The following is a 25,085-nucleotide window of genomic DNA, read 5'->3' on the forward strand; positions in this document are numbered from 1 at the left end:
ATCCTTACACACTATTGAAGCCGTACTCCTATGGGAATCTATGGCAGATCCAGGTAGCCTACTATTCGGTTTAAGAGGAGAAAATAACCACATTGATTGGACGAAAGACTCTAAACATGCCTGGACACTGTGCTTTTTTGGGAGATCCATGCGCAGTTACCTGCAATCTGACTTAACACATTTATTTCAACTTTTATAATGGGACATTTTGATGATTTTGTTGTAAAAAAACACTTTAGAGTTCAGTTAGATTGTTAAGAAATGTCAGTGTTTGCATACTTTTGAAAGCAAAATTGCAGACACTTTAAAAATAGTCTGTGCTTCCCACTGCAGTGCAATATAATGTAGCATTTAATCTAAACTTCACATATAATCATATATATATATATATATTTTTTTTTTTATGAAATAAGAAATTTGAAAGAGATATTGAGGTTCCTTAGATCAAAAAGACATTGCACAAAATGGATATTATGTGGATATCCACTTTTGAAGGTGGTCCACCCGCACTTACTCTATAGTAGTCAGTGCTGTAGACATCTCTGGACATGCCAAAGTCTCCGATCTTCACAAGCAGGTTCTCTCCCACCAGGCAGTTTCGTGTGGCCAAGTCTCTGTGCACAAAATGCTGTGAAGCCAGATACACCATTCCTGCTGCTATCTGCTGAGCAATGTGCAGCATCTGCGGCTGGGTTAACTCCATCAAACTCTGCTGCCCATCCAACATCAAAACCGCATCTGGACCATGAGCCCTGAGAATTGCAAATGAGGATTATGCAGTGACCAAACATTTTAAACAAAACCAAAATCTCTTGTATTCTTCCTTCTTCAAAGTAGCCACCCTCAAATGGCCTACATTACAGCTATGCACACTGATCATTCTCTCATGGGGTGCCACCTGAGCTGCTTTTAAAACAGCATTGAAGGAGTTCCCAGGTATGCTGTGCACTTATTAGCTTCTTTTCCTTCACTATCTGCTCTAACTCATCAAAAATGCATTTACAGCCTGGGTAGCTAAGTGACAATTGATGCTGACTACCACCCCTGGATTCTCGAGTTTGAATCCAGGGTGTGCTGAGTGACTCCAGCCAGGTCTCCTAAGCAACCAAATTGACCCGGTTGCTAGGGAGGGTAGAGTCACATGGGGTAACTTCCTCGTGGTCATGATTTGTGTTTCTCACTCTCAATGGGGCACATGGTAAATTGTGCGGGGATCGCGGATAGTAGCATGAGCCTTCACTTGCGGAGTCTCCATGGTGTCATGCACAACGAGCCACTTGATAAGATGCGCGGGTTGACTGTCTCAGAAGAGGAGGCAACTGAGAGTTGTCCTCAGCCACCTGGATTGAGGTGAGTATCCACGCCACTATGAGGAGCTACTAAGTAGTGCGAATTGGGAGAAAAGGGGATAAAAAATACATTTACAGTAATGCACTTCCAACAGTCTATGTGACAACATCTGATAACCAGAATAAATGTTGACACATTTATCTTGCTCTTTCAAAAGTATAGCCACAAGACTTAAAGTATCTGCATGAGACAAGGGTGATAGAATCATTGTTGGTGCAAAGATATATAAAACCACTCAACCATGTCATGGCCATGTAAACTCAGTAAACCCGGTAACTTTTGCACAATATGCGCGAGGATGTCAGAAATGGTGTAACTATCTGAAAAAAAAAACTGCTTACAAGTTCAACCCACAGGAATAACTTCTGAAACACACAACCAAAAGTCTTCCACTTCGAAAAGAAGTCCCACGTTAAATTGGACAATTTAAACAACTTTTCATATGAAAGAATATTTTGAAAAATGTACTGTATATAAAATAGCAGCCTCACATTTCTACTTCTAAACCCCCACAGCCCCGTAGACCTCCATTGTAAGTGCATTACTGTAAACATGCTGAGGGTCATGCTAATTTCTGTGCTAATCACAAGTATGTCACAGATGCTGTCATTAGAAATCATTTTGGATTAAACCCCAAATATTCCTTTGACTAAAACATTAATGTTGATACCAGTTCAAAGTGTGGGTGCTTTCTTGCAAACCTGAGAAACTTGTTGAGGTCTCCATGTTTCATGTACTCAAACACCATGATGAGGGGGTCACTTTCTACACACACACCATAAAACTTGACAATGTGCTCATGTTGCAGGTTGGTAAGAAGCTCCGCCTCTCTGTGGAAATCTGCCCGCCCACTTTCACTGGCCTCTTTCAGCGTCTGTGAGAAAGAACGCCATGTATTATCTCTTACTTCAGATATAACTTACAGATGCTTACCTTAAAGGGATAGTTCACCCAAAAATGTAAATTCTCTCATCAATTGACACTAGTGCCATCCCAGATGTGTCTGACTTTCTTTCATCTGCTGAACACAAACAAAGATTTGTAGACTAATATTTCATCTCTGTAGGTCCTCACAAAGCAAGTGAAGGGTGGCCAAGAAATGTGAAGGTCCAAGAAGGTCCAAAAAGCAAATAAAGGCATCTTAAAAGTAATCCATACTTCTTAAATTGTTAAATCCATATCTAGCGATATGATAGGTGTGTGTGTGTGTGTGTGTGTGTGTGTGTGTGAGCGTGTATTTATCACTTTGTGGGGACCAAATGTCCCCATAAGGATAGTAAAACCCGACATTTTTGACCTTGTGGGGACATTTTGTCGGTCCCCATGAGGAAAACAGCTTATAAATCATACTAAATTATGTTTTTTGAAAATGCAAAAATGCAGAAAGTTTTCTGTGAGGGTTAGGTTTAGGGGATAGAATATAAAGTTTGTACAGTATAAAAACCATTATGTCTATGGAAAGTCCCCATAAAACATGGAAACACAACAAGTGTGTGTGTGTGAGAGAAACTGATCAATATTTAAGTCTTTTTTTACTATCAATCTTCACTTTCACTTTCTCATTCTTAAATTATTAAAATTGTAATAATATAAATATTGATCTGTTTCTCACACACACCTATCATATCACTTCTGAAGATATGGATGTAACAATTTAAGAAGTACGGATTACTTTTAAGCTGCCTTTATTTGCTTTGTGGACCTTCAAATTTCTGTTCACCATTCAATTGTATTGTATGGACCTACAAAGCTGAAATATTCCTCTAAAAGAATTTGTGTTCTGCTGAAGAAAGAAAGTCAAACACATTTGGGATGGCATGAGGGTGAGTAAATGATGAGAGAATTTTAAATTTGGGGTAAAATGTTGCTTAAAACGTCATTTTGTGGCCACTCTAACTTGATAACTTAGTCACCAAGAAGCGGCATAAGCAACCCATTTAACTTCCATAATCTGACGTAATTCAGAGTGAAACAGGAAATTGCATAAGAAAGTCAGGTGGTTGAAGGATGAAAGATTAAAAAAATAAAAAACATTTGGGGGTGGTTAGAGGCTAATGTGTTTATTTATAGTAATAAGTGTTAATTTTGACATTTCTCTGAAGAGAATTTCTTAGATGTTAAAATGTATTTAATAAATGTTTTGTTGTGTAAATGCCATACCTTAACAGCCACCAAAATCTTCTCTTGGTCAGGTGTCAAGTTGTAGCATTCTGCCAAGAACACTTTTCCAAAAGCACCCTCTCCAAGCTCCCTTTTTAGCAGAATGTTGTGACGCTTTATGTGCTGGACGACTGCAAAAGAAGGAACACATTTATTGTTTTATTGAATGTTAAATGCACGGGTCCCTCTTTCAGTGTCAAAATGTAAAAAAAAAAATGGTTTTGCATGTTTTAATGTCTGCCAGGCAGGACATGTTGAGCAGAAAATTTTATATTTATCATTAAGGATTTTGAAAAACCCTAACACCAATTATAAGCAATCGTTTTGGTGATGTTTGCCTTACACACATCCTTTTAACAAGTTACATTTATTTGAGAAACAAATTTGTGTAAGATAAAAAGACTAGTTTTCAGAGAATGTCTTGAAATCGGAAGCAAACTTACCAGGGCTAAAGGTGTGTCTGTGTGTAAATACCATATGCCGCATAAGTAAAATGGATAGAGAGCATGAAATGTATAATTTGGTAGTATTGTACTCTGTGGTTACAACTCCAGTGGTTAAATAAATGTCTTCAGAAGTGATTTGATAGGTGTGGGTTAGAAACAGATCAATATTTAAGTCCTTTTTACTATAATTCTCCACCTTTGACCAGCCCTGACCAGTAGGTGGCGATATGCACGTAGATTGCAAATCGGCAAAAAAATAAAATGTGAAAGTGAAAGTGGAGATTTATTGTAAAAAAAAGAAAAAGAAAAAAAAAGGACTTTAATATTGATCTGTTTCTAACCCACATGCCTTTATGTGCTTTTTAGACCTTAAAGGTTTTGGTCTCCATTCACTTGCATTATATGGACTTACAGAGCTGAAATATTCTTCTAAAAATCTTCATTTGTTTTCAGCAGAAAAAAGAAAGTCATACACATCTGGGATGCCTTCAGGGGGAGCAAATGATGAGAGAATTTACATTTTTGGGTGAACTATTTCTGAAAGTATAAATCTAACTTTTCTTAGATTTATCCTTAAACAAGAAATAACTATTTGCAAATGTGGTAAGAAAGTAAACCTAATTCAAGATATATTCTCTGAAAACAAGTCTTAATATCTTAAGCTATTTTGTTCATAAGTAATATTGTTTTAAATATTTTTTTATATTTTTACTAGACACAAGACACAAATACAGATTATGAAAATGATAACTTAACAGTGATTAAGTTACTCAGCATCAGCCACCCCTGCTATCATTGCTGTGGTGACAGAGGGGGAGGTTACTATGAAAACTGACCAGCAGCAACCTAGGGCTGGAAAATATTTCAGATGATGGAGTGGGGTGCTGGCGGCCCAGCATGCCATGGCAACTCACAAGTGTCCGATTTGAGCATGCTTCCAGGGTTACGGAAGTACTGCGGGTTCTCAATGACTGGGATCTTTGTCATTCCGATAATAACGGCATCCGGGCCCATTTCTGAGGATGATGGCGTGTTGTTGCCATTGGAAACATGGTGGAGGGGACTGGCTGAGTCGTCGTCATTGCTAATGACAGATGAAGAGCCTGGTGGAGATGGCAAAAATCCCAGACAATGCAATAATCAATCCAAATAAAAAGAATGCGATTGGTTATGAATAATGCATAAATGGCAATGCACTGGTTCTAAGAAAGAATTTCAAAGGTGTATTGAAAGTTGAATATTAGAAGTTATATCAGAAGAAGCTGATAAGCCTATTGTTATTTTGCAATTATAACTATTCATGATAAATAAATTTTTTTGTTTTTTGCATTTAGCATAAAAAAACTTTTCCGTACATTTAGATTAAAACCTGATAAAACATTACTGTTGAAACATTATTTCGAAACAGCATTCTTTACTTGATTTATTTCCAAGTAAAATAAAAGAATATTCAATGAGCGGGACATAATTTTCTCCATCAGGATTTGATTGGATCTTGAAAATGGATCATTTCATCCCAGAATGGAGCCAGTGCCTGAATAGTTGTCTGGCTATTGGTTAACATTATCCTGTATTTGCACGTCCTTGGTAAAGTCAGAATAAAAGGAAAGTTATTTCAATGCCTTCAGTTTTGATCACAGACAAAGTAAAAAAAAATTCCCTTTGAAATAACATGGACTTATGAATCATATTAACCCTTGTGTGGTGTTCACTTTTTGGACCCTTTGGTACTGTTCGGGTCAAATTGACCCGGTACATTATTGGGGTTTTAAAAGCAATACAGAAATAACATACCTTAACATATATTGTCTTTATCTCAATTCCAAACAATATAGACAACATATATGATTAATGTTTGCAATTAATCTCTGCTAGATCACAATTAACAATGGAAATGTATTTTGATTTTTGTGATAAAGTTCTAATTTATGTAAAAAAAATCCACTATAATAAAACTTGGATATCTTCAGAACAGAATATCGTAGAGACTTGCTGATTAGCGCCTTTGAGTCAGGCCAGTAAACAGCCAATAAGAATCACTCTGTTTAATGGTTAACCACTCCCTAGCAACAATATAGAGCACCCTAGCAAGCAGCCCCATTGACATCCATTCAAAAAGGCTGAGAGGGATATCTTCGGATCAGAATGTCCTAGAGACATGAGAGTTGGCTTGTTTGACTTGGGTGAGCAATCAGTCTTCAAGTATCATCATAGACGCTACTAAGCCATGTCCTAGCAACCATTTAGAGCACCCTAGCAACCAAACCCCATTGACTTCCATTCCAAATCACTTAGATGTGTATCTCATGATCAGAGTGTCATAGAGACTTCATAGTTGGCTTGTATGACTCAAGACAGAAAGCAGCCTTCTTCGTATCACCCTGGCAACTGCCTAGCAACCATATTGGCATACCCTAGCAACCAAATAGCAAAACACATATCTCTGCACCAGAAAATCGTAGAGACTTCCGGGTTGACTTATTTCACTCAGGATAGCAAGTAGGGATGCACAGATACCACTTTTTCTCTTCCGATCCCGATCTAATACCAGTGTTGTTTTTTTTGCATAATCAGTTTATAATATCATTACATTATTGTGTGTTTTTAACTAATTGGGTGTTCTCTTTAATATTTAAAGAAACACAAACCTCTAACTACACATTATTTCAATATAAATGTATAGCTTATTAAGAAATACTTTATTATTAACTAGTATACTTGGTAATGTAGCAGGAAAATTAACAGTAATTCTAGTATAAGTCATCAGTAGAAAATAAGCTGTTTTTGTTCAACTTGTATCTGGACTTTTAAGGATTCAGATCTCTGAGCATCTACATCTGAGATGATGTTCATGAGTAGCACTCAAATATTGTGCACTGTTTAAAGGATAAAAATAGCCGTGAGTGGGTGTAAACAGAGCAGCGCCATTCATTAACGTGCTGGAGCTGCACGTGCATTTTATATATTATTAAACACAGCCTTTTGTGATTCACAGAGCTATCACAAGTCTTCAAGTGGCTTTGAGTAAAATGCACTATCATATGAACTGCTTTAATGGTGTTTTTATGGTTCTTTTATTTCATTTTTGGAGCTTGACAGTAATGAACATGACTAATACACAGTATCGGATTTGGATCGGGCTCGTAGGACCGATACCCGATCAGTCTATAATCCCTAATAGCAAGAAGCCTTGATAAGCATCACCCTGGTAACTTCCTAGCAACCAGATGTGGTTATCCTAGCAACCATGGAACAACACCAATATCTCTGGACCGGAACATCCTACTGTCATATGGGTGGCCTTTTTTCAACTTGAGGCAGTTGGTGGGACATCGTGGTGAGAAATTTGCCACGGCAAGCACCACTCCTATCATACCTATCTAGTGAGTGAGTATGTGTGCGTGTGTGCATGTTTCTGTGTGTCTGTCTGTGTGTCTCTGTAGATTCCCACACTACAGAGGGTAAAGAAAGCGGGAGCAGAAGGTTTCTTGGTGCTTGGATTGTAACAATGTAGCAGGTGCAAGTGTGTGTAAGTCTCTCTCTATCTGTGTGTGTGCTCTCTCTAGCTCTCTATGTGTGGGTGAGTTTGTGTGTGTGTGTGTGCGTGCATGTTTCTGTGTGTCTGTTTGTGTGTCTGTCTGTGTGTCTCTGTTTTTATGCGGGTCAAATTGACCCGAACATAGTATGAATGTGTGGGGGCATTGTAGTATGTGTACTCAATTAATTGTTTTCTTTTGCATGTTCTTCACAGAATATAAGGCCATGGAGTTTCAGGCTGAACAATTGTATCCTTTTATCATTTTTATTTTTGTTAAAATTTGAAATGGGTCAATTTGACCCGAACACCACATAAGGGAAACTAAATAGGGTAAACTTTGGCTTTAAAAAAAACATTCAGCAGCAGTGAAAAGATGAAGTGGAATCTACATAATTTACTTACCCTTCATGCCAAATTTTGAGCTTCTGCCATACTTGAGGAAAACTAACATGAGAATGCATCCAGTTAAAGCAACCCCAGCTATCCCAACCACTATATACACCTAGAATAGAAAGCACATTAATATAGTAAATGTACTTTAAACGAAGAAACACTCAAGCAAGCAATTTACCCATTTGTGGTAGGGTTTTCATTGATTTAGCACAGTTAGTGTGACATGGCAGTATTGTAAGATTGTATGAAATTAAGCCACTTACTTATTGAAATGACTTGTTTCTACAATGTTGTCCCTAATGTGCTCTTATAAATAATATGTGCACTTACAAATAAATCACAGTGAAAGGAACTTTTCAAATACGAGGTACACCCCAGAAGTTAAGCTCGATCAACAGCATCTGTTGCTAAATACGTTTTAAAAAGAAAACTCATTTGACTTGCTTCATAGTTTGTAAAAACAGGGGAAAACCAGAATTTTAAGTGTAATGGACAACTGGGAAACTTACCGCAACTGTGTCCTCCAACGGCGGGGTTTCTTTAAAAAGGCAAAAAAATGAAAATATCACTGAGTATAAAATTGCAATTCACAACTTAACAAATTTTCAACAAAGAAAGGTGAAACACACTTACCAGGGCTAAACGTTGTGTCTGTATGAAAATACCATATGCCGCATAAGTAAAATGGATAGGGAGTGTGAAATTAATAATTTGGTAGTAAATAACATTAAATAAACTCATCACAATATTTTAGAATGTGTTCATTAGTGTAAAAAGCTAACTTTGTTATAATAAAAATGTACTCATTATAATTCATCAAAATGCTGTGTCACAGGATAACTTACCATAATAGAATGTTCCATCTGCGGAAACAAAAATATCTCAAAGTTTAAAACTGCTCTTATACACATACATGCATAAATTATATTTCAGTGCATTATCTGGCACTTTCAACAAAAAGGGTACCAAATGGGGTTTGAATTTTAAATTACGTCACTTTTTTTAAACTTTTTCAGCAAACTAAATACATGAGCTCTTTCATTTTCCATATTTGACAGTTTTCTTCACAGATTTACAACTGTTTGCTGTATGAATACAGTTTAAATCCCTGATGTGTGTGCTTTTATTGTTTTCTAGCAATAAACATTAATTAAACAAAAATTCAATAATACAATTTTAAAAGTACACCAGAATGAGTACAGGGTTGCATGTTTAGCCTCAGTTAAGGTATCACTCTAGGTACTCTGACTCAGAAGCTTAGGATGACTCAGGGGCCACAGCAAACTCAACCAGGACATGGAATAGGATAGACTTGATGACCTGGGGCGTGAACGGCCTCCGTGACAGGAACCTCAGGACATTTGGGGATGAGGGAACTGGAGGTCATGCAAAACTTTATTTACAGTCCAGATCCAAGCAAACAGTTCCAAAGCAGATAGATTCAAGGTAAGAGGTAAGTTATTAACTAAAAATATCTATAACCTATAATCTATAATCTCCAAACACTGTTGTATGTTTTTAATAGTTCAATACAGACGAGAGGGTTAAAAGCTCTGAGATGGGAGAAGCCAAAATCATGATTTTAAGGTGCTTATGCTATATAATAGTTATCTTAAATGTTTATAAAATATCTCATAATCTAATAATTCTCAATCCAAAGAACATAGTATTTGTGACTTTGGTAGTGCCGAGGAGGAGGAGAGTTTCAGTGAGAAAACTCTTGTGGCGGGCTGCAGTTTACCTACTTTCCTGCAAACGACTTGGGAAACATAAATGCTAGACAAAGAGGGAGTTGGTGCAAAGAACCAATCACCATGCACCATGTAGAGTTTCATGATTGAACTTTAATTAGTAAAACAAGAAAACACAGATCCACCTGTCCCGGAGTGGTCCACATCAGGCATGTGCATGAAGTGTGCCGTGATGTTTCCGCTGTCTTCTCCAAACTCATTGCTGGCCACCAGCTTGTAAATGCCATTATGGATGTGGGTCGGTATGACCAGCTGCAGACAGCCATGGTACTCCGTATCCGTGATTTCATGGATCTCCGTCCTGATGTACTGCTGTTCCTCCAGCAACATCCCCTCGTGGTACCAGCGCAGCTCAGGCTTCGGGTTGCCTGTCACAGTGAATGGGATGCACCAGTCCTGATGCCTTTCGGGCTCCTCCAGCTGCACGATAGATGGGGGAACTGACCCAGGAAGAAGATAAGAGGAAGGAGAAAGAAGGAAAGAGAGGAGGAGGAGAGGAAGTGTGATCACAGGATGTACCACAGGAGTAAACAAGAGGAATGTGGAAACATTTTCTGCAGTTTGATGAAAGGACAGTGTCCGACAGCACATGGGGTGGAGGGACAGTATAGAAGGGTACTAGGGTGACGAATACAAGAGAGTGATAAAAAAGAGGCTTACTGCAATATTTGAAACCAACATAAAGAAACATACAGTGTATAACCAAAAGCAAAAAGGAGAAAATTCCAACTTGGCTGGTTATTTGGTTTGGCATTGATAATATACTACACAAGTATATACACGTGACATACACCGTTACGTGAAGAAGATATATATATATATACATATAGCGGATTAACCGTTGCACCTCAGTTGTGCATTAATTTTATTAATCCAATGGGCCGGAGTCAATTATTCCGCTTATATCACAGTTATCACACCTTAATACATCGTTTTTCCGCCACGGATTCAGCGTCTTGCTTTAATACAGTTCGAGCCCTCATTGCTAGTTCGATAACATCACTTCAGAAATAGCAACGGAGTATAGCACTGCTTTACTGGAGCACTTACTGAAGTAACAAGTTAGTGCGTTTGTGCGTGTGTGTGAGAGTTTGTGATTGAATTTGTTTTTGAAGGATCGAAAGAGAGAAGCTCAGAAACTGAGAGAGATCTCCTCTGGGATTACCTTTATTTGTTGCAGCTCTGATTGTCACAGAATTTTCTTTTATAAATAATTTGATTATAAATATATTATAAATATTATAATTAGTAGTTTATTAATACTTAATAATTTATTATGTAAATGTCAGTTAGCAAGTTATGGTTTTCTTAAACTAACCTTATCTCTGGTCCAGAGATACTCGTGCATTTTACCTTCATAGACTGAACAACCTGGCACCCCTCTTATTTCAGAGATCTTACGGCACTTTGCCAACACAAGAACTTGTAAATTATAAATGTATAAATAATTTTGTTTGTATGCATTTTGTTTTATTAATTTTTGGCTTGATTCAAATAATGTTTGTGTTTGAAAATAAAAAAATTTGGAATTACTTATAAATATATAATATAATATACATTTAAAGTGTTTTATAGGTTTTTATCAGGCTTTTTATTATCTGTCCTTTTTATGTTATGTAATTGTTATTTACTTAGTGGAATTTACTCCTATTTAATGTACTATTTGGTATATATAATCTTGTTTATTTATTTTTTTATATGTAGTGCCAAAAGACAGAGTACTGAGTGTGAATGCATGTTTTTGTACTGTCTTGTATGTTATTCCACCTTATAGGGGGGCCAAAGACTCATTTCCATGAGAACGGACAATAAAGATTCAATTCAATTGTATATAACCCCCACCACAAACCCAAATTATTTAGGGGCCCTAAAATAATTCTGTACCCAGGGCCCAACATTTGGTGCTATGCCTCTGAATGGGGTTAACATGTATTAAACCCAGAATATTCCTTTAACATAGTAAAAAATTACACACTTCACCTTTAAATGCAAACAGTCATTGGTACACAAAATCCAATGAGTAAATTCTACAAGAAAGCATAAAGCTTTGCTACATTGTAGAAAAACTTTGAAATATTTTAGCGCCATTATGAAACATTGTGGGCTCTATTATTGTGGGTGCACAAAGCACAGCACTTTGCACAACAACCATGCAAAAACAATGTAATTATCCAATGTCTTATTCAATGTAAGCACTAATTCAAATCACAATGACAGCACAAAACGCAAGTGGGCATGGGTGGGAGTGTTCGTGTTATCTGTTGGCATATGCACACAAACTGTGGGTGTAGTGTTTGTAAATGAAGTGTCGCAAAGCAAAATTTGCTGTTTTCCTGAGAAATAGGTAATTGCACTTAGACATTTCAAAAGCAAGTCTGTTTTCAGCGCTAAGTCCAAACTCAGTCCCTGCATTTGCAGTTTGGAGATTCCACCCGCAGATGGTAACAAACTCAAGTAATTTTTAGTCACTGCAAAAGGGGCCAGTGGCAGAAGTTGGAGAGGATAAAATGTTTGGATTATGTATATAACTATTTGACCATTTCATTATTTGTATTATATATATGTTTTGTTTGAATTGTAATTAAAATGTAAATTTTTTTGTGTTTCAATAAATGAATTTAACTGTTCAAAATCAACCAGTAGAAGTGAATTATTTGCCAATACAATCATTATAAATACTAGCCATGATTTGTGTATCAGTAGATGAAAATATACAGTAATGGTGTATACATCCAAATCCTGATTAAAATAAAATTTTCTAAGCATAGAAAAGTATGGTTTCCATAATTCTATTCATCTAATTCATTATATATAGTCCATTTACATTACCAACTTCTTAGGTATGTGCAGTTTTTGTTCATATCACTGGTAATGAGGGAATGGACTATGCAGTATAATAAGACGCAGACAATAGCTGGAGAAAAACCACAAAATTATATTGCAATTGATCCAGCCCATTAGTGTATTGTGTGCGCAGTTTCGCCAAACCCACTTGGGCCTAGTCTTAGCGCATGCTTGTACGAAAATACCAAAACTGCATGGCATGCCCACTGACTTTGCACTTTTGACTTATGGCAAAGTGCTCCGCTTAGTGCTATCGCTCTTAAAATAGGGCCCTGTGAGTTTAACAGAGCACAGTAGACTCATATGATAGCCTGAGGGCAAATTTCCTGTATTTTAAGAATTTGGCATATTTTCAAACATGTCTTCAACTCTTAGACCCTGTCCAATAGTTCAACCTACCATTTCCTAAAATCAAGTCAGTCTTATAAAAGTTTAACTTAGTGTCAGTTGTTTCATGATTATTGTATGTCTCTCCATTGCCTTCAGAAGGATGCCAAGGTTAGGAAAGAGCGGCTGAATTTTTTTTTCCCAAGGTCCCTGATCATTTCAGTATGACCCTAACAGATTGCGTGGCACATTTCAGCATGGATTGTTTGTTTAAATCTGTCAAAATGTAATGCTTGCTTTGCAAAGAGGCTGTTATTATTGATAAATTGGTTTAGGAAACCTGCTGTATATTATACCCATCAGCAAATTTACAAATCATTGGTAAACATTCCAAAAAGGGCATTTACATAGAATTCTTAAAGGTAGAGTAACAAGCATTCACAACTAAATAACTACCACTTTGTTTTGTACTTGTAAGAAACTTGGACAAACATTATAAGTGCACCTGATGAATAGGATAAGATGATAATAAATACATTTAAAAAAGAACTTGGTACCATCACAAACACTGAGTCTTACAGAGAATATTGAGCAGGACTGAAGACTCATTCTGGCCGACGATGTTCTCAGCGCTACAGGTGAGCTCTCGGCCGTTGTCATCAGGTGAAAGTCCACTTAGAGTCAACACTGACTGCAGATCCATTTTGTTAATCTATGAGAAAGACAACAACACTGGTTTCTGATCTGAATTAGTTTCTAACTGAAGTTTATAAAAAAAAATTCAGAGTTGACTGGAAGGCGAATAGAACTCTCTCATTAACTCTGAATATGCATGTATTTGTTTTTAGAGCCCTAAAACATGGATTGTGTGAAGCTGAAATATTTTTAATATATTTTACTATTAGACACTAAATAACTAAGCGACTCAAATAACAAAGATGTATAAAAATACAGCCGACTGCATGTGACATATAACTGATTTAAAAAATGTCATACATTGCTTTACTCAAAGATCTAGCTGTGCATGCTCTCATGTGATAGCACATCATTGCAAAGAGTGACAAATGGCTGTACAGCAGAAGTTGTAAGGAAAGCCCTCATATGGACATTTTTGCATATTATGCAAATTACTAACTCCAGGCACATGCTCCCTCTGTCACGGAATGGGGTGTTTTAAGGAAGGACCTAAGCACATGGATCATGCACTGACGGATGGAAAATAACATGGGGAGATGGAAAAAGGAAGATGCCCATTGTGCCTCTGCTGGGTCCGGTACTGGCTGGATTGTTCTGTCACAGAATGGGGTGTTTTAAGGAAGGACCCAAGCGCAGATGGCATCAATGAGCTTTTTTTAAAATAGGAATCAAACATAACTCAATCTCTCTTGAGGGATAAAAGAACACAAACAAAACAAACTGAAATAAATACACAAAGAACTGAACCGACAGGGAAGGAAACCAACCAACAAATGAAACAATCCAGCACAGGCCAGCAAACACAAGAGAGAAATCAAACATGTTAATGAGGGATAGGTGAAACCAATAAACTAATAATAAGCAGACAAGGAGGCAGGGTGTGACGCAAGACTGAGAGACACATGGCAATACAGAAACTAAACAAAGCCATGAACTCTCACGGACACAACACCCAAATAACACAAACGCATAGTGCCAGAGACAAAGGCAACATACGCCCATGCCAAACAACAGACAAGATGGGACATTTGTGCGAGGGTTCGGCCACAAATAAACAGGCACCAAGACCGAAGCGGCCCAGCACAACGGATCATGACCTGGACGCACAGCACAAAGTGAGCGCAACACGAAGTGCGCCCGAGGTCACAAGAGATAAGCACAAAACAATTGACACGAGTGCATACCTCAAGAATTACATAAGAGCAATGCACTCATGCTAGTAACCAAGACAAGAGAATGCATGGCAATGCCAAAAGGACGAGCCATGCACTCTCACATAGACTAGACAAGACACTAAACAAGAGTGTCAGAGCTCAGCTACAAAGACAACAAAACAGAATCAACATAAGTGGCTGAACTCTGACACCCTCATGTACAAAAATAATTTTGATTCATGAGGGTAAGAAAGAATACATTTACGTAACTGTAACTGTGAAATTTTGTGTGAGAGCTTTTTCCAATGAGCGCTTAAAGGAAAGTTCACCCAAAAATTACAATTGTCTCATCATTTGCTCCCCCTGAAGCCATCCCAGATGTGTATGACTTTCTTTCTTCTGCTGAATACAAAAGAAGATTTTTAGAGGAATATGTCAGCTTAGTAGGTCCATAAAATCAAGTGAATGGTGATCAGCACTTTGAAGCTCCAAAAAGCCCTTACAGTGATAGTAAAAGTAATCCACTCGACTCCAGTGGTTACATTTATATCTTTTAAAGTGATGTGATAAGTAGGTGTGAAACAGATCAATATTTACAGAACGTCCTTTTCACTATACTGTAATTGTTTACTTCAGAGAATTGGCGCGATACAACCAGAAGTGCATCTCGATTGTTCACAAGCTTCAATGGATTTGCTTTCATTTTAACACGTCAGATCGCGTACGTAGCACTTAAAATGGCATTAATTTAACCACTGGAGTCGTCTGGATTACCTTTACTGTGACTGTCTGTGCTTTTAGCAGCTTCAAAGTGCTGATCACCATCCACTTTTATTGAAAGGACCTACAGAGCTGAGATATTCTTCTAAAAATCTTCATTTGAGTTCTGCTGATGAAAGAAAGTCATACATATTCATTTTTGGGTGAACAATCTTTTTAAGTACGCAACGACTCGATTAATAATGACTGAGACCCACCTTGAGTGCTTGATGATGCAAATTTGTTCTGGGTGGTTGCCAGGGCAATGCTATGGGGTTGCTAATGTTTTCTGAGTGTTATGAGTGCATTTCTATGCCATTGCTAGGGTGTTGCTAGGATGTTGTGGGTGGTTGCTTTCTGGCCCAAACGACAAAGTCAAAGGAGCCCACTCCCAAACCTCCATGATCTGGTCCCATTGGTTGGGTTCTTCAATGTAAATGTATGTGATTTTTTTCACCCATTGTATCATCCTGAAATCATCTGATCACTTTGAAAAGTAATAGCACACCTCTCCTCAACAAACCACATACTTTGAGGTATCATTCATGTCTGTTGAAACCAAAAATGTTAGGGTTTTTCAATTTATGAGTAGAATAAGGTCTGTGGTAAACATTATTTGAAGATACTAGGATGTTTTGTTCTACAACATAAATTATACACAATCATACCTCAAATGTGAATTTTCTGTTGCTAAGGAGTTGCTAAATAAGGACTACAAGAATGTGAGTGTTGTAGTCTTCCTTATCTTGCAACTTGCAACCTACTTTTTTTTTTTAAACACGGCAGCTTCAAAATTCACATTTGAGGTATGAAAGTGTGTAATTTCCAGGTAATGTTTACCACAAACCTTATTTGACTCATAGGAATATCCAGGGAACCCACTGCTTGAAAATGCTTTGTTTTTAAGGTGTTTGGATAAAAAACAGCTCAATACTGTAGTGATGCCCTACAAAACTTTAAAAAATTTTACAATTTGTTGGCACCAAATAATTCATCTTCCTCATCTATACATCTGTCACACAGGCTGCTGTTTTCACTATGGATGAAGGCCCCTTTAATGTAAGTTTTATATGAGTGTGTTTAATATTAATGGAAAATGCTTTCAGGGGTTAGGATCAAGTACCTGCGGTTCCACTGTGTTCAAATGAAAGCCCATTACAGGATGCTAGAGAGATTAAGTGTTTAAATGTTCTTAATATATAAAATGGTGTAAGGGGTAGGTTGGTTAAAACTGATGGGAGGGAGACTGCAGTATTTGTAGGCTATACGGTATGAAGAGCTAAATAGGGTTTAGACAAAATATGCTCCCTGTACATTTGATTATTCTGTTAAACATAGTATTTCATGTAATTTTCTCCACTGTAGCAAATTTCTTGTTTGTCTGTCTATATGTATAAATGCAATAAAAAGGTGGGGAAAACAGTATTTCACCATCATTTTAGTTAATTATCAGGATCTCAGCTTTGTGATTTTGTGAAAGATCTCACTATGTTATGCATCTAAAAAAGAATGATATGGTTGATATGATACCGAAGTTCAAGAGTAGGGACATAACAACCATGGGGAATTTAATTTTTTTTTTAACTTACCTTCTAAAAGTGTAAATAATTATTTGAAAAATATTAAGAAGAAGCAGAAGTCAAACGTTGGTGGCGGCAACATACAAGAGGGAATCAGCAATCCTAACACCTATTTACCAACCTTTGCTTTTCAGCAAATCAGGTAGGACTAATGGGTGAATGTCACAGCACTTAATTAATATTCATGAAGTAAGCTGTAAAGTTTTAAAATGTGTCCCCTCCACTTTTCTATGCCCCATAGGTTATATCTAACTAACTTCTTACTGAATACTACACATTACTGCCTACTATTTTAAAAAAAATAGTAAGCATTATGTAACAATAAACATTTCAATCAGTAGTATGCTAAATTTTTGTCTCATGACCTCATCACTTTGCATTTGAGTGGCGTCCAGTTATGATCTTGAAAAACAATATGGTTAATTAGCATTTTTAAAGGGATAGTTCACCCAAAAATGAAAATTCTCTCATAATGTACACACCTTCTTGCCATCACAGATGTGTGTGACTGTCTTTCTTTAGCAGAACACAAATAAAGATTTTTAGAAGAAGATAGAGCTCTGTCAGGACCTTATAATGCAAGTAAACAGGTGCCAGCACATTAACGGTCCAGAAGTCACATTTAGGCAGCATAAAAGTAATCCACGCGACTCCAGTCGATCAATGAATGACTTCAGAAGTGAACTGTTAGGTTTATGTAAGAAACAAGTCGATAATTAAAACGTTTTTAATTTTAAATCGCGCTTCCGTCCAGGGCTTTGATGTGGTTTGAAATGGCTGAACTCTCGCATGACGTTCGTACTTCTGTTGTTAATTAATCGCTTCCGAATTCTCACGTGAACTCGTCGACTTGCTTACATGATGCGACTACAGCTGGCAGGAAGCATTTTTTAAAAGTTAATTATGTTTTAATTATCGATTTATTTTTTACACAAACTTTGCGATTAGCTTCAGAAAATATTCATTGATCGAGTCACATGGATTACTTATATGCTGCCTAAATGTCACTTTTGGACTGTCAAAGTGCTGGCACCTATTTACTTGCATTATAAGGTCTTTTTCTAAAAAACTTTATTTGAGCTCTGCTGAAAAAAGACAGTCATACACATCTGGGGTGGCATCAGGGTAAGTGAATAATGAGAGAATTCAAATTTTTGGGTGAACTATTTCTTGAACTCAATCAAATAATCAATATAAAATTGAATGCTCGATTTAACGTATTAATACTACAAAAAACTATACATTAAAAAGTACCCGCAACTCCATAACAAACCGACAGATAAACATAGACAGCTGGATGGTGCAGGGGTCTCAAGACACATTTTTTTTTAAAGTTTAAAGTTTTTAAATTTATTTAATTCCATTAAGCATCCTAAAAAGTCTGCATTCATGGCTACAGATGCTGAAAAACAATGAACCGAGAGTCATGATGCCACTACAGTGAGACGCTTCAAAAGCGTTCAAGAGTACATGGACCACCAAACAAAGCGTAGACGCAACACAAAAATGTACCCTCAGAAAAACTCATAAACATACTAGATGTGGACTGTAGGCCAGAAAGGCTTACGTTCAATAAATATGAATTAATATATATATATGAGTACTAAAGCCACTTTTTGTATTATCTAATAAACTATTATACTCATATGCAACAATAATATAATGTCTTTGATTTATCTGAATTATTATATATCTATTAAGTTATTTTTGTTAATTTTATTTGGGGGCCATTTTTTGGCAAATATATGCAGTTAATTGCAATTAATTATGATTAATTTGATTAATGAATCTGCTTATCATGTCATTAATTTGATAAAAAAATATAAAACAATTGCATTTGTAATTACTTCTGATTCATTCATCACACTGGAAATGGTCAGTCAAGTCATGCATTACATTGGGGAGACAGTATTCAGCACAGTGTACTTTGTTGCATACAGGTTATTTAAGTAAATGTAGTGGGTCATTTTGGTATTTCATGCATAAAGAAAATTTGCATACAGAACACATTATGCATACTGAAGTAATAGTTAATCGCCATATACAGTACTTGAAAAGAAAAGCAGGATGTTACCTCGTGGCTGGTTATGAGAGGAGGGTGATCACTTGAGTTTAAGCTCCAGGAGAGTTCAGGTGTTGGGGCCCCAGATGCACTACACATCACTTTAGCATCACTTCCTGCCATTTGATTGATGACAGCAGGGATTACCTCAACATGCGGATACTCTGGAAGACAGAATTAGAGGTGATGTTCAGTTTATAGCCCGTGCCATACAACTACCAATAGAATTCTAAATGTAACAAATCAAATATCTTCGGACCGTTTGGCTATAAAATGTTATACCTAAAAGAAATAGTTCACCCAAAAATGAAAATTTGGTTGCATTTTCACACTCATGTTGTTTCTGTGGAACATGAAAGGAGAAACTTTAAAATATTAATTTTACTAATTACATTTTATTCGTTTTCATCATTTTGGTCACATTTTGTCTTTTTTTAAAAATGAAAAAATCCATGTATTCAATCAAAAAATAAGATATTATAATCCAATATTTTTTGTTACTGTTATTAAATATTTGTATTGTTTAATTGAATAATTTGTGCTATTTACAAGTATTTACACTGAATTGTTGTACGCATGCTAAAACCGGTACTTCTATAAAGAGCATCTGTAATTGAGCACATGTTTACAAGAGACTCTTTTCCTCATCTGTGCATGCATGATTATAATAATAAAAAAAAAAGTTTTTGTTTTTGACCATGAAGAACAGAAAGGGTATTAAAATAGACACTATTCAATGACAAATCTGTGGATCTCGTCTTGGACACACATTACACGGAAAAACTTTTACTGTCAACACGCTGCGAAAGGATCTCGCTGCTGAACACTTCTCGACTAAACTACACAATTATTGGTGAGTGAAATGTAAACATTTACCAGCCAGTTGCTAATTAAATACATTTTAGGAGCATAGCGCAAAATTTGGTTAAAAATGCAGAAGTGATCTCCTTGCATTTTCGTTGAGGGTTGCACGTATAGTAAAAGATCAATCTTAGAATTTAAGAATCAATATCGATCAAATGAAGATTGTGATGCATCAGAAAATCAATATTTTTACCCACCCCTAATTAGAGGTAAATAATGACAGGATTGTCATTTTTGGGTGCACTATTCCAGTACTTCTATTATGTTTTACCGCTAACATGTGAAGCTTATCTGCGCATTGAACATCATATACTATAGTTTAATTACTGCATGAAGGAAGAGTGAGTCTGATGAGGGCGTTTGCTCTTCCTCCTTCCTGTAGACATTGCAGCCCCTCTCTCTCACTGTCATCCAACCACAGTTTAATCCAGATGTTCTCACATATACATTGCAAAGGGTTCCCAGACAGCAACCTAAAGCAAACAAAAAACAGTCAGTTTGACTGTTGACATGTATGCTTACATGCTGGACAAACAGCATACTGTACATAAATAAAGTTCTTGTATTGAATAGATCTTACAAAGTTGACATGTTTGAATTTCGAATCGCCATCCACGATAGTGTTGATAAATTATTGTCTCTGAGATTCCTATAGATAGAGAATAGAAAACAAGAAAAACTTATTTGCAATGCAGACAACACAATAGCCCCTAACTCCCAAACCCGGCCAGAAAACCCAAAGGTTTGTCAGAAATCATTGACTTTGGGTCGGGTAGAAGACCTCTATTGCATGTCTAGAATAACTTAATAGTGATTCTGGTATTCGAATTGTGGTACATCGCGTGGTTAACGGAATATTGACTATCCGTGCACATCTTGAATAAATGACATTCGTCGTCCTAGCAACACAGAAGGAAATGTTGGCCAGAATGTTAGAGACTGAAACCCTTAATCACTATTAATTTTCATTGCATGGAAAAAAAAGATGCAATGAATGTGAATGGTGACTGAGGCTAACATTCTTTCTAACATCTCCTTTTGTGTTCAACCGAAGAAGGAAAATCATACAGCATTGGAACAACACAAGGATGAGTAAATAATGACTGAATTGTAATTTTGGGTGAAAATCATTTAGTTTCAATGTAGTATGAAAAAGAAAACTCACAGATATTGAAGTTTGGAATTGTTGAAGAAGGCCATCGTAGATACAGATGTCAGGTGAGTATTGGTCACTGTTCTGTGAGAGGCAAAAGTTTACAGCAAATAAGTGCTGCTGGTCTATAAGTTGACTTTAATACTTTATATACCCTTAAAATATAAAATACTCACAAATTCCTGAGATTTGAGTAGAACTTCATATGGTCCTCATTAATTGTCAATAGCTTTTTTTGATTTGAGATGTATCTGTCGAAAGGAAAAATGAATACCCTTACAAAAAGTACTATGGGGTAAAAAGGTGTTGATATTGATATATACAGTATCATGTTACTGACAGATAAACATACAGTGTATATGCCATGGTACTCTAAGGAACTTCAAAGAATGCTACAAAAAATATTACAATGGTACGTCCACAAATAACATGGCAACACCATGGTACTTTGATATATACCAACTGAAAGATTAATTTATTCATATAATGGTATTCAAAGAAACTTAAAAAATAGCATACATGTCTGAAAATATTGTAATAAAATAGTACTTTTTTAGTTACATAAGGACTGTCAAATAACAAACTATTTAATTTGACTATGCCTAACAAATAATCAGGCATACAATGATAATAACATGGTACTTTGTGTAACGGGACTAAACGGCCTGCATGGTAAAACTGTTCATTTTTATTAAAACAATTAGTTTCTTCTTTGTTATGAAGAATGTTCAAAATGGGTTCACATTGACTGATCCAATCACAATGGAGATTTGTTTGTCTATTGAATACATGAGATGTTATGAAATACAAATATAATCGAAATGAACAGGAGATGGCACAATCTTTTGTGAAGTGGTTATTTTTAAAAAGCATTATCTTTATTTGTTTATATAAAAAAGCATCTTTTGAAAACGTATTTGCATACAGTAATTTGACACATTTTGTCCTATAACTATTGCCCCATTGTGTTTACTGTAATCTATATCATATATCCCCCTTGCCACCTCTTAAAAAAAAAAGAAATACAGTATGTCATCAAAACAACCATGTCTTATTATTTAATTACATTAAACCACATCATAATGAAATTAAACCACAAACATTGAAATTCATTCAAATTACAATTAATTTAATCCACAACACGATGAAATTAAACCAAAACACAATGTAATTAAACCACAACACAATGAAATTAAACCAAATTACAATTAATTTAATCCACAACACGATGAAATTAAACCAAAACACATTGTAATTAAACCACAACACAATGAAATTAAACCAAATTACAATTAAATTAACCCACAACACAATGAAATTAAACCACAACACAATGAAATTAACAACAGCACAATGAAATTAAACCACAACACAATGAAATTAAACCAAATTACAATTAAATTAACCCACAACACAATAAAATTAATCCACAACACAATGAAATTAAACCAAATTACAATTAAATTAACCCACAACACAATAAAATTAATCCACAACACAATGAAATTAAACCAAATTACAATTAAATTAACCCACAACACAATAAAATTAATCCACAACACAATGAAATTAAACCAAAACACAATGAAATTAAACCACAACACAATGAAATTAACCCACAACACAATAAAATTAATCCACAACACAATGAAATTAAACCAAAACACAATGAAATTAAACCACAACACAATGAAATTAAACCACAACACAATGAAATTAAACAACAGCACCATGAAATTAAACCACGACACAATGGATTTAAACCACAACACAATGAAATTAAAACAAATCATAATTTAATTAAACCACAACACATTGAAATTAAATCAAATGACAGTTAAATTAACCCACAACACAATTTTTTTTTACCAAAGCACAATGCAATTAAACCACAACACAATTAAATTAAACCACAATACAATGAAATTAAACCACAACACAATGAAATTAAACCAGAGAACAAAGAAATTAAACCACAACACATTGAAATTAAACCAAAATACAATGAAATTAAACCACAATACAATTAAATTAAACCACAACACAATTAAATTAAACCAGAGCACAAAGAAATTAAACCACAACACATTGAAATTAAACCACAATACAATGAAATAAAACCACAACACATTGAAATTAAATCAAATTACAATTAAATTAACCCACAACACAATGAAATTAAACCACAACACAATGATATTAAACCACATCATAATTAAATTAAAACCACAAACCATAGAAATTCAATCAAATTACAATGAATTTAAGCCACAACACAAGGGAATAAACCAAAACACAATGAAATTAAACGTCATGGTTACTGTCATAACCTCCGTTCCCCGAGGGAGGGAACGAGACGTTGTGTCGAATTAAGTGACACAGGGGGTCTTCCTTGGATGCCGAATCATACCTCTGAACCTGAGATAAGGCCAATGTCAAGTTGACAGACAGAATTTGCATGCCCCGCCCCGGACATAAGGGTATAAAGGGGCTGCCCGGGTGAAATGCGGGTCCGCTGACAAGGGGGACCGTACCGCAGAAAATACATCACAGGGAGTTAGCCTGAAGAGGGAACTATGCCTGTGGAGCCCGACCCCAGTACAGAGCATTTGAGACTCGTAGTGGGTCTGGCCGCAAATTGCTCCACTGAATTCGTGGGCCAGAGGGCTAGGGAGGAGAAACATCCAGGCAGCGACACTCAGTGGCTGACCTGGGACAGAAGGCGCACTGGATCAACTTGGTGAAGGGCGCAAGGTGCAAGTGGAACACCCAATCGGTTGTGCCGCGTTACGAGTTCTACTGGCTCGGACCTGACAGAACACGGGACGAGACCGAATCAACCCTCAGATTGTAAAACCTGGCAAAGGTATTGGGTGTTTCCCAGTCCGCTGCTCTGCAGATGTCTGCAAGGGAGGTGCCATGGCTCAGTGCCCACGAGTATGCCACACTTCTAGTAGAGTGTGCTCGAACCTGCAAGGGGGCGGGCATGGCCTGGGTGTGATAGGCTAAGGCAATAGCATCAATGACCCAGTGGGCTAACCTCTGTTTGGAGACGTGTTCCCTTTCCGCCATCCGCCAAAGCAGACAAAGAGCTGCTCAGAACATCTAAAGCTCTGCGTGCGGTCCAAATAGGTACGCAAAGCACGCACCGGACATAGCAACGAAAGGGCTGGGTTTGCCTCCTCCCGAGGCAGCTCTTGCAAGTTCACGACCTGGTCCCTGAAAGGGATCGTAGGAACCTTGGGCACGTAGCCCGGTCGGGGTCTCAGGATAACGTGAGAAAGCGCCGGACCGAACTCCAGGCAGTTGTCGCTGACAGAGAACTCTTGCAGGTCTCCAACGCTCTTGATGGAGGCTAACGCGATCAGGAGGGCCGTCTTCAGGGAGAGGGCCTTGAGCTCGACTGAATCAAGCGGTTCGAAGGGGGGTCTCTGAAGACCCGAGAGGACCACTGAGAGATCCCAAGAGGGGAACAGGCTAGGCCGAGCCTCCCCTCCAGCCTCTTGCAGGAATAGAAGCACTGACCGAACTGCGCATCTCTGTGGGTCCTCGGCCCGGGAAGAACACCAATTTGCGAACAAGAGTCACTTTAGGGAGTAGAGTTGCCTGGTGGAGGGAGCTTTGGCTTGGTTGATCATGTCTACGACAGCAGGTGGTAGATACACTAGATCTCCCGCATCCGGTCCAGGGGCCAGTCGTGGAGGTTCCAGAGGTCTGGGTGCGGATGCCAGAGGGTGCCCCGTCCCTGAGAAAGAAGGTCCTTCCTCAGGGGAATTTTTCAGGGAGGGGCTGTCGCAAGGAGCGTGAGATCCGACAACAAGGTGCGGGTGGGCCAGTAGGGGGGCCACCAGGATGACCTGTTCCTTGTCCTCCCTGATCTTGCACAGCACCTATGCAAGAAGGCTCACTGGGGGAAATGCGTACTTGCGCAGCCAGTGCTGTAGCGTTCTCATGTGCATCAACCCAAGCAGTGTGACCACGGCTGAGGATGCCATATACCCCATGAGC

General features: G+C 37.2%; 1 protein-coding gene across 2 annotated transcripts in view; it reads right to left on the reverse strand.

Moving 5' to 3' along the window:
• The window catches only part of LOC127634457 (BDNF/NT-3 growth factors receptor-like), a 40,809-nt gene that overhangs the window by 8,060 nt on the left and 7,664 nt on the right, over nucleotides 1–25,085 (reverse strand). For both annotated transcript variants that reach the window (XR_007969348.1, XM_052114037.1), the window contains exons 2-16: nucleotides 21,254–21,328; nucleotides 21,090–21,161; nucleotides 20,505–20,573; nucleotides 20,252–20,397; nucleotides 19,073–19,224; nucleotides 13,389–13,521; nucleotides 9,764–10,078; nucleotides 8,733–8,750; nucleotides 8,521–8,538; nucleotides 8,397–8,425; nucleotides 7,897–7,996; nucleotides 4,871–5,059; nucleotides 3,511–3,641; nucleotides 2,052–2,224; nucleotides 515–752 (exon numbers count right to left, since the gene is read on the reverse strand). Coding sequence is in view for 1 of the 2 variants with exons in the window: in XM_052114037.1 (XP_051969997.1) it covers nucleotides 515–752; nucleotides 2,052–2,224; nucleotides 3,511–3,641; nucleotides 4,871–5,059; nucleotides 7,897–7,996; nucleotides 8,397–8,425; nucleotides 8,521–8,538; nucleotides 8,733–8,750; nucleotides 9,764–10,078; nucleotides 13,389–13,521; nucleotides 19,073–19,224; nucleotides 20,252–20,397; nucleotides 20,505–20,573; nucleotides 21,090–21,161; nucleotides 21,254–21,328 (1,858 nt within the window). In the remaining variant the exon portion in view is untranslated. The remainder of the gene's footprint in view (nucleotides 1–514; nucleotides 753–2,051; nucleotides 2,225–3,510; nucleotides 3,642–4,870; nucleotides 5,060–7,896; nucleotides 7,997–8,396; nucleotides 8,426–8,520; nucleotides 8,539–8,732; nucleotides 8,751–9,763; nucleotides 10,079–13,388; nucleotides 13,522–19,072; nucleotides 19,225–20,251; nucleotides 20,398–20,504; nucleotides 20,574–21,089; nucleotides 21,162–21,253; nucleotides 21,329–25,085) is intronic.

The sequence above is a fragment of the Xyrauchen texanus genome, chromosome 4 (genome assembly GCF_025860055.1).
Source record: "Xyrauchen texanus isolate HMW12.3.18 chromosome 4, RBS_HiC_50CHRs, whole genome shotgun sequence".
NCBI classification, from domain to species: Eukaryota; Metazoa; Chordata; class Actinopteri; order Cypriniformes; family Catostomidae; genus Xyrauchen; species Xyrauchen texanus.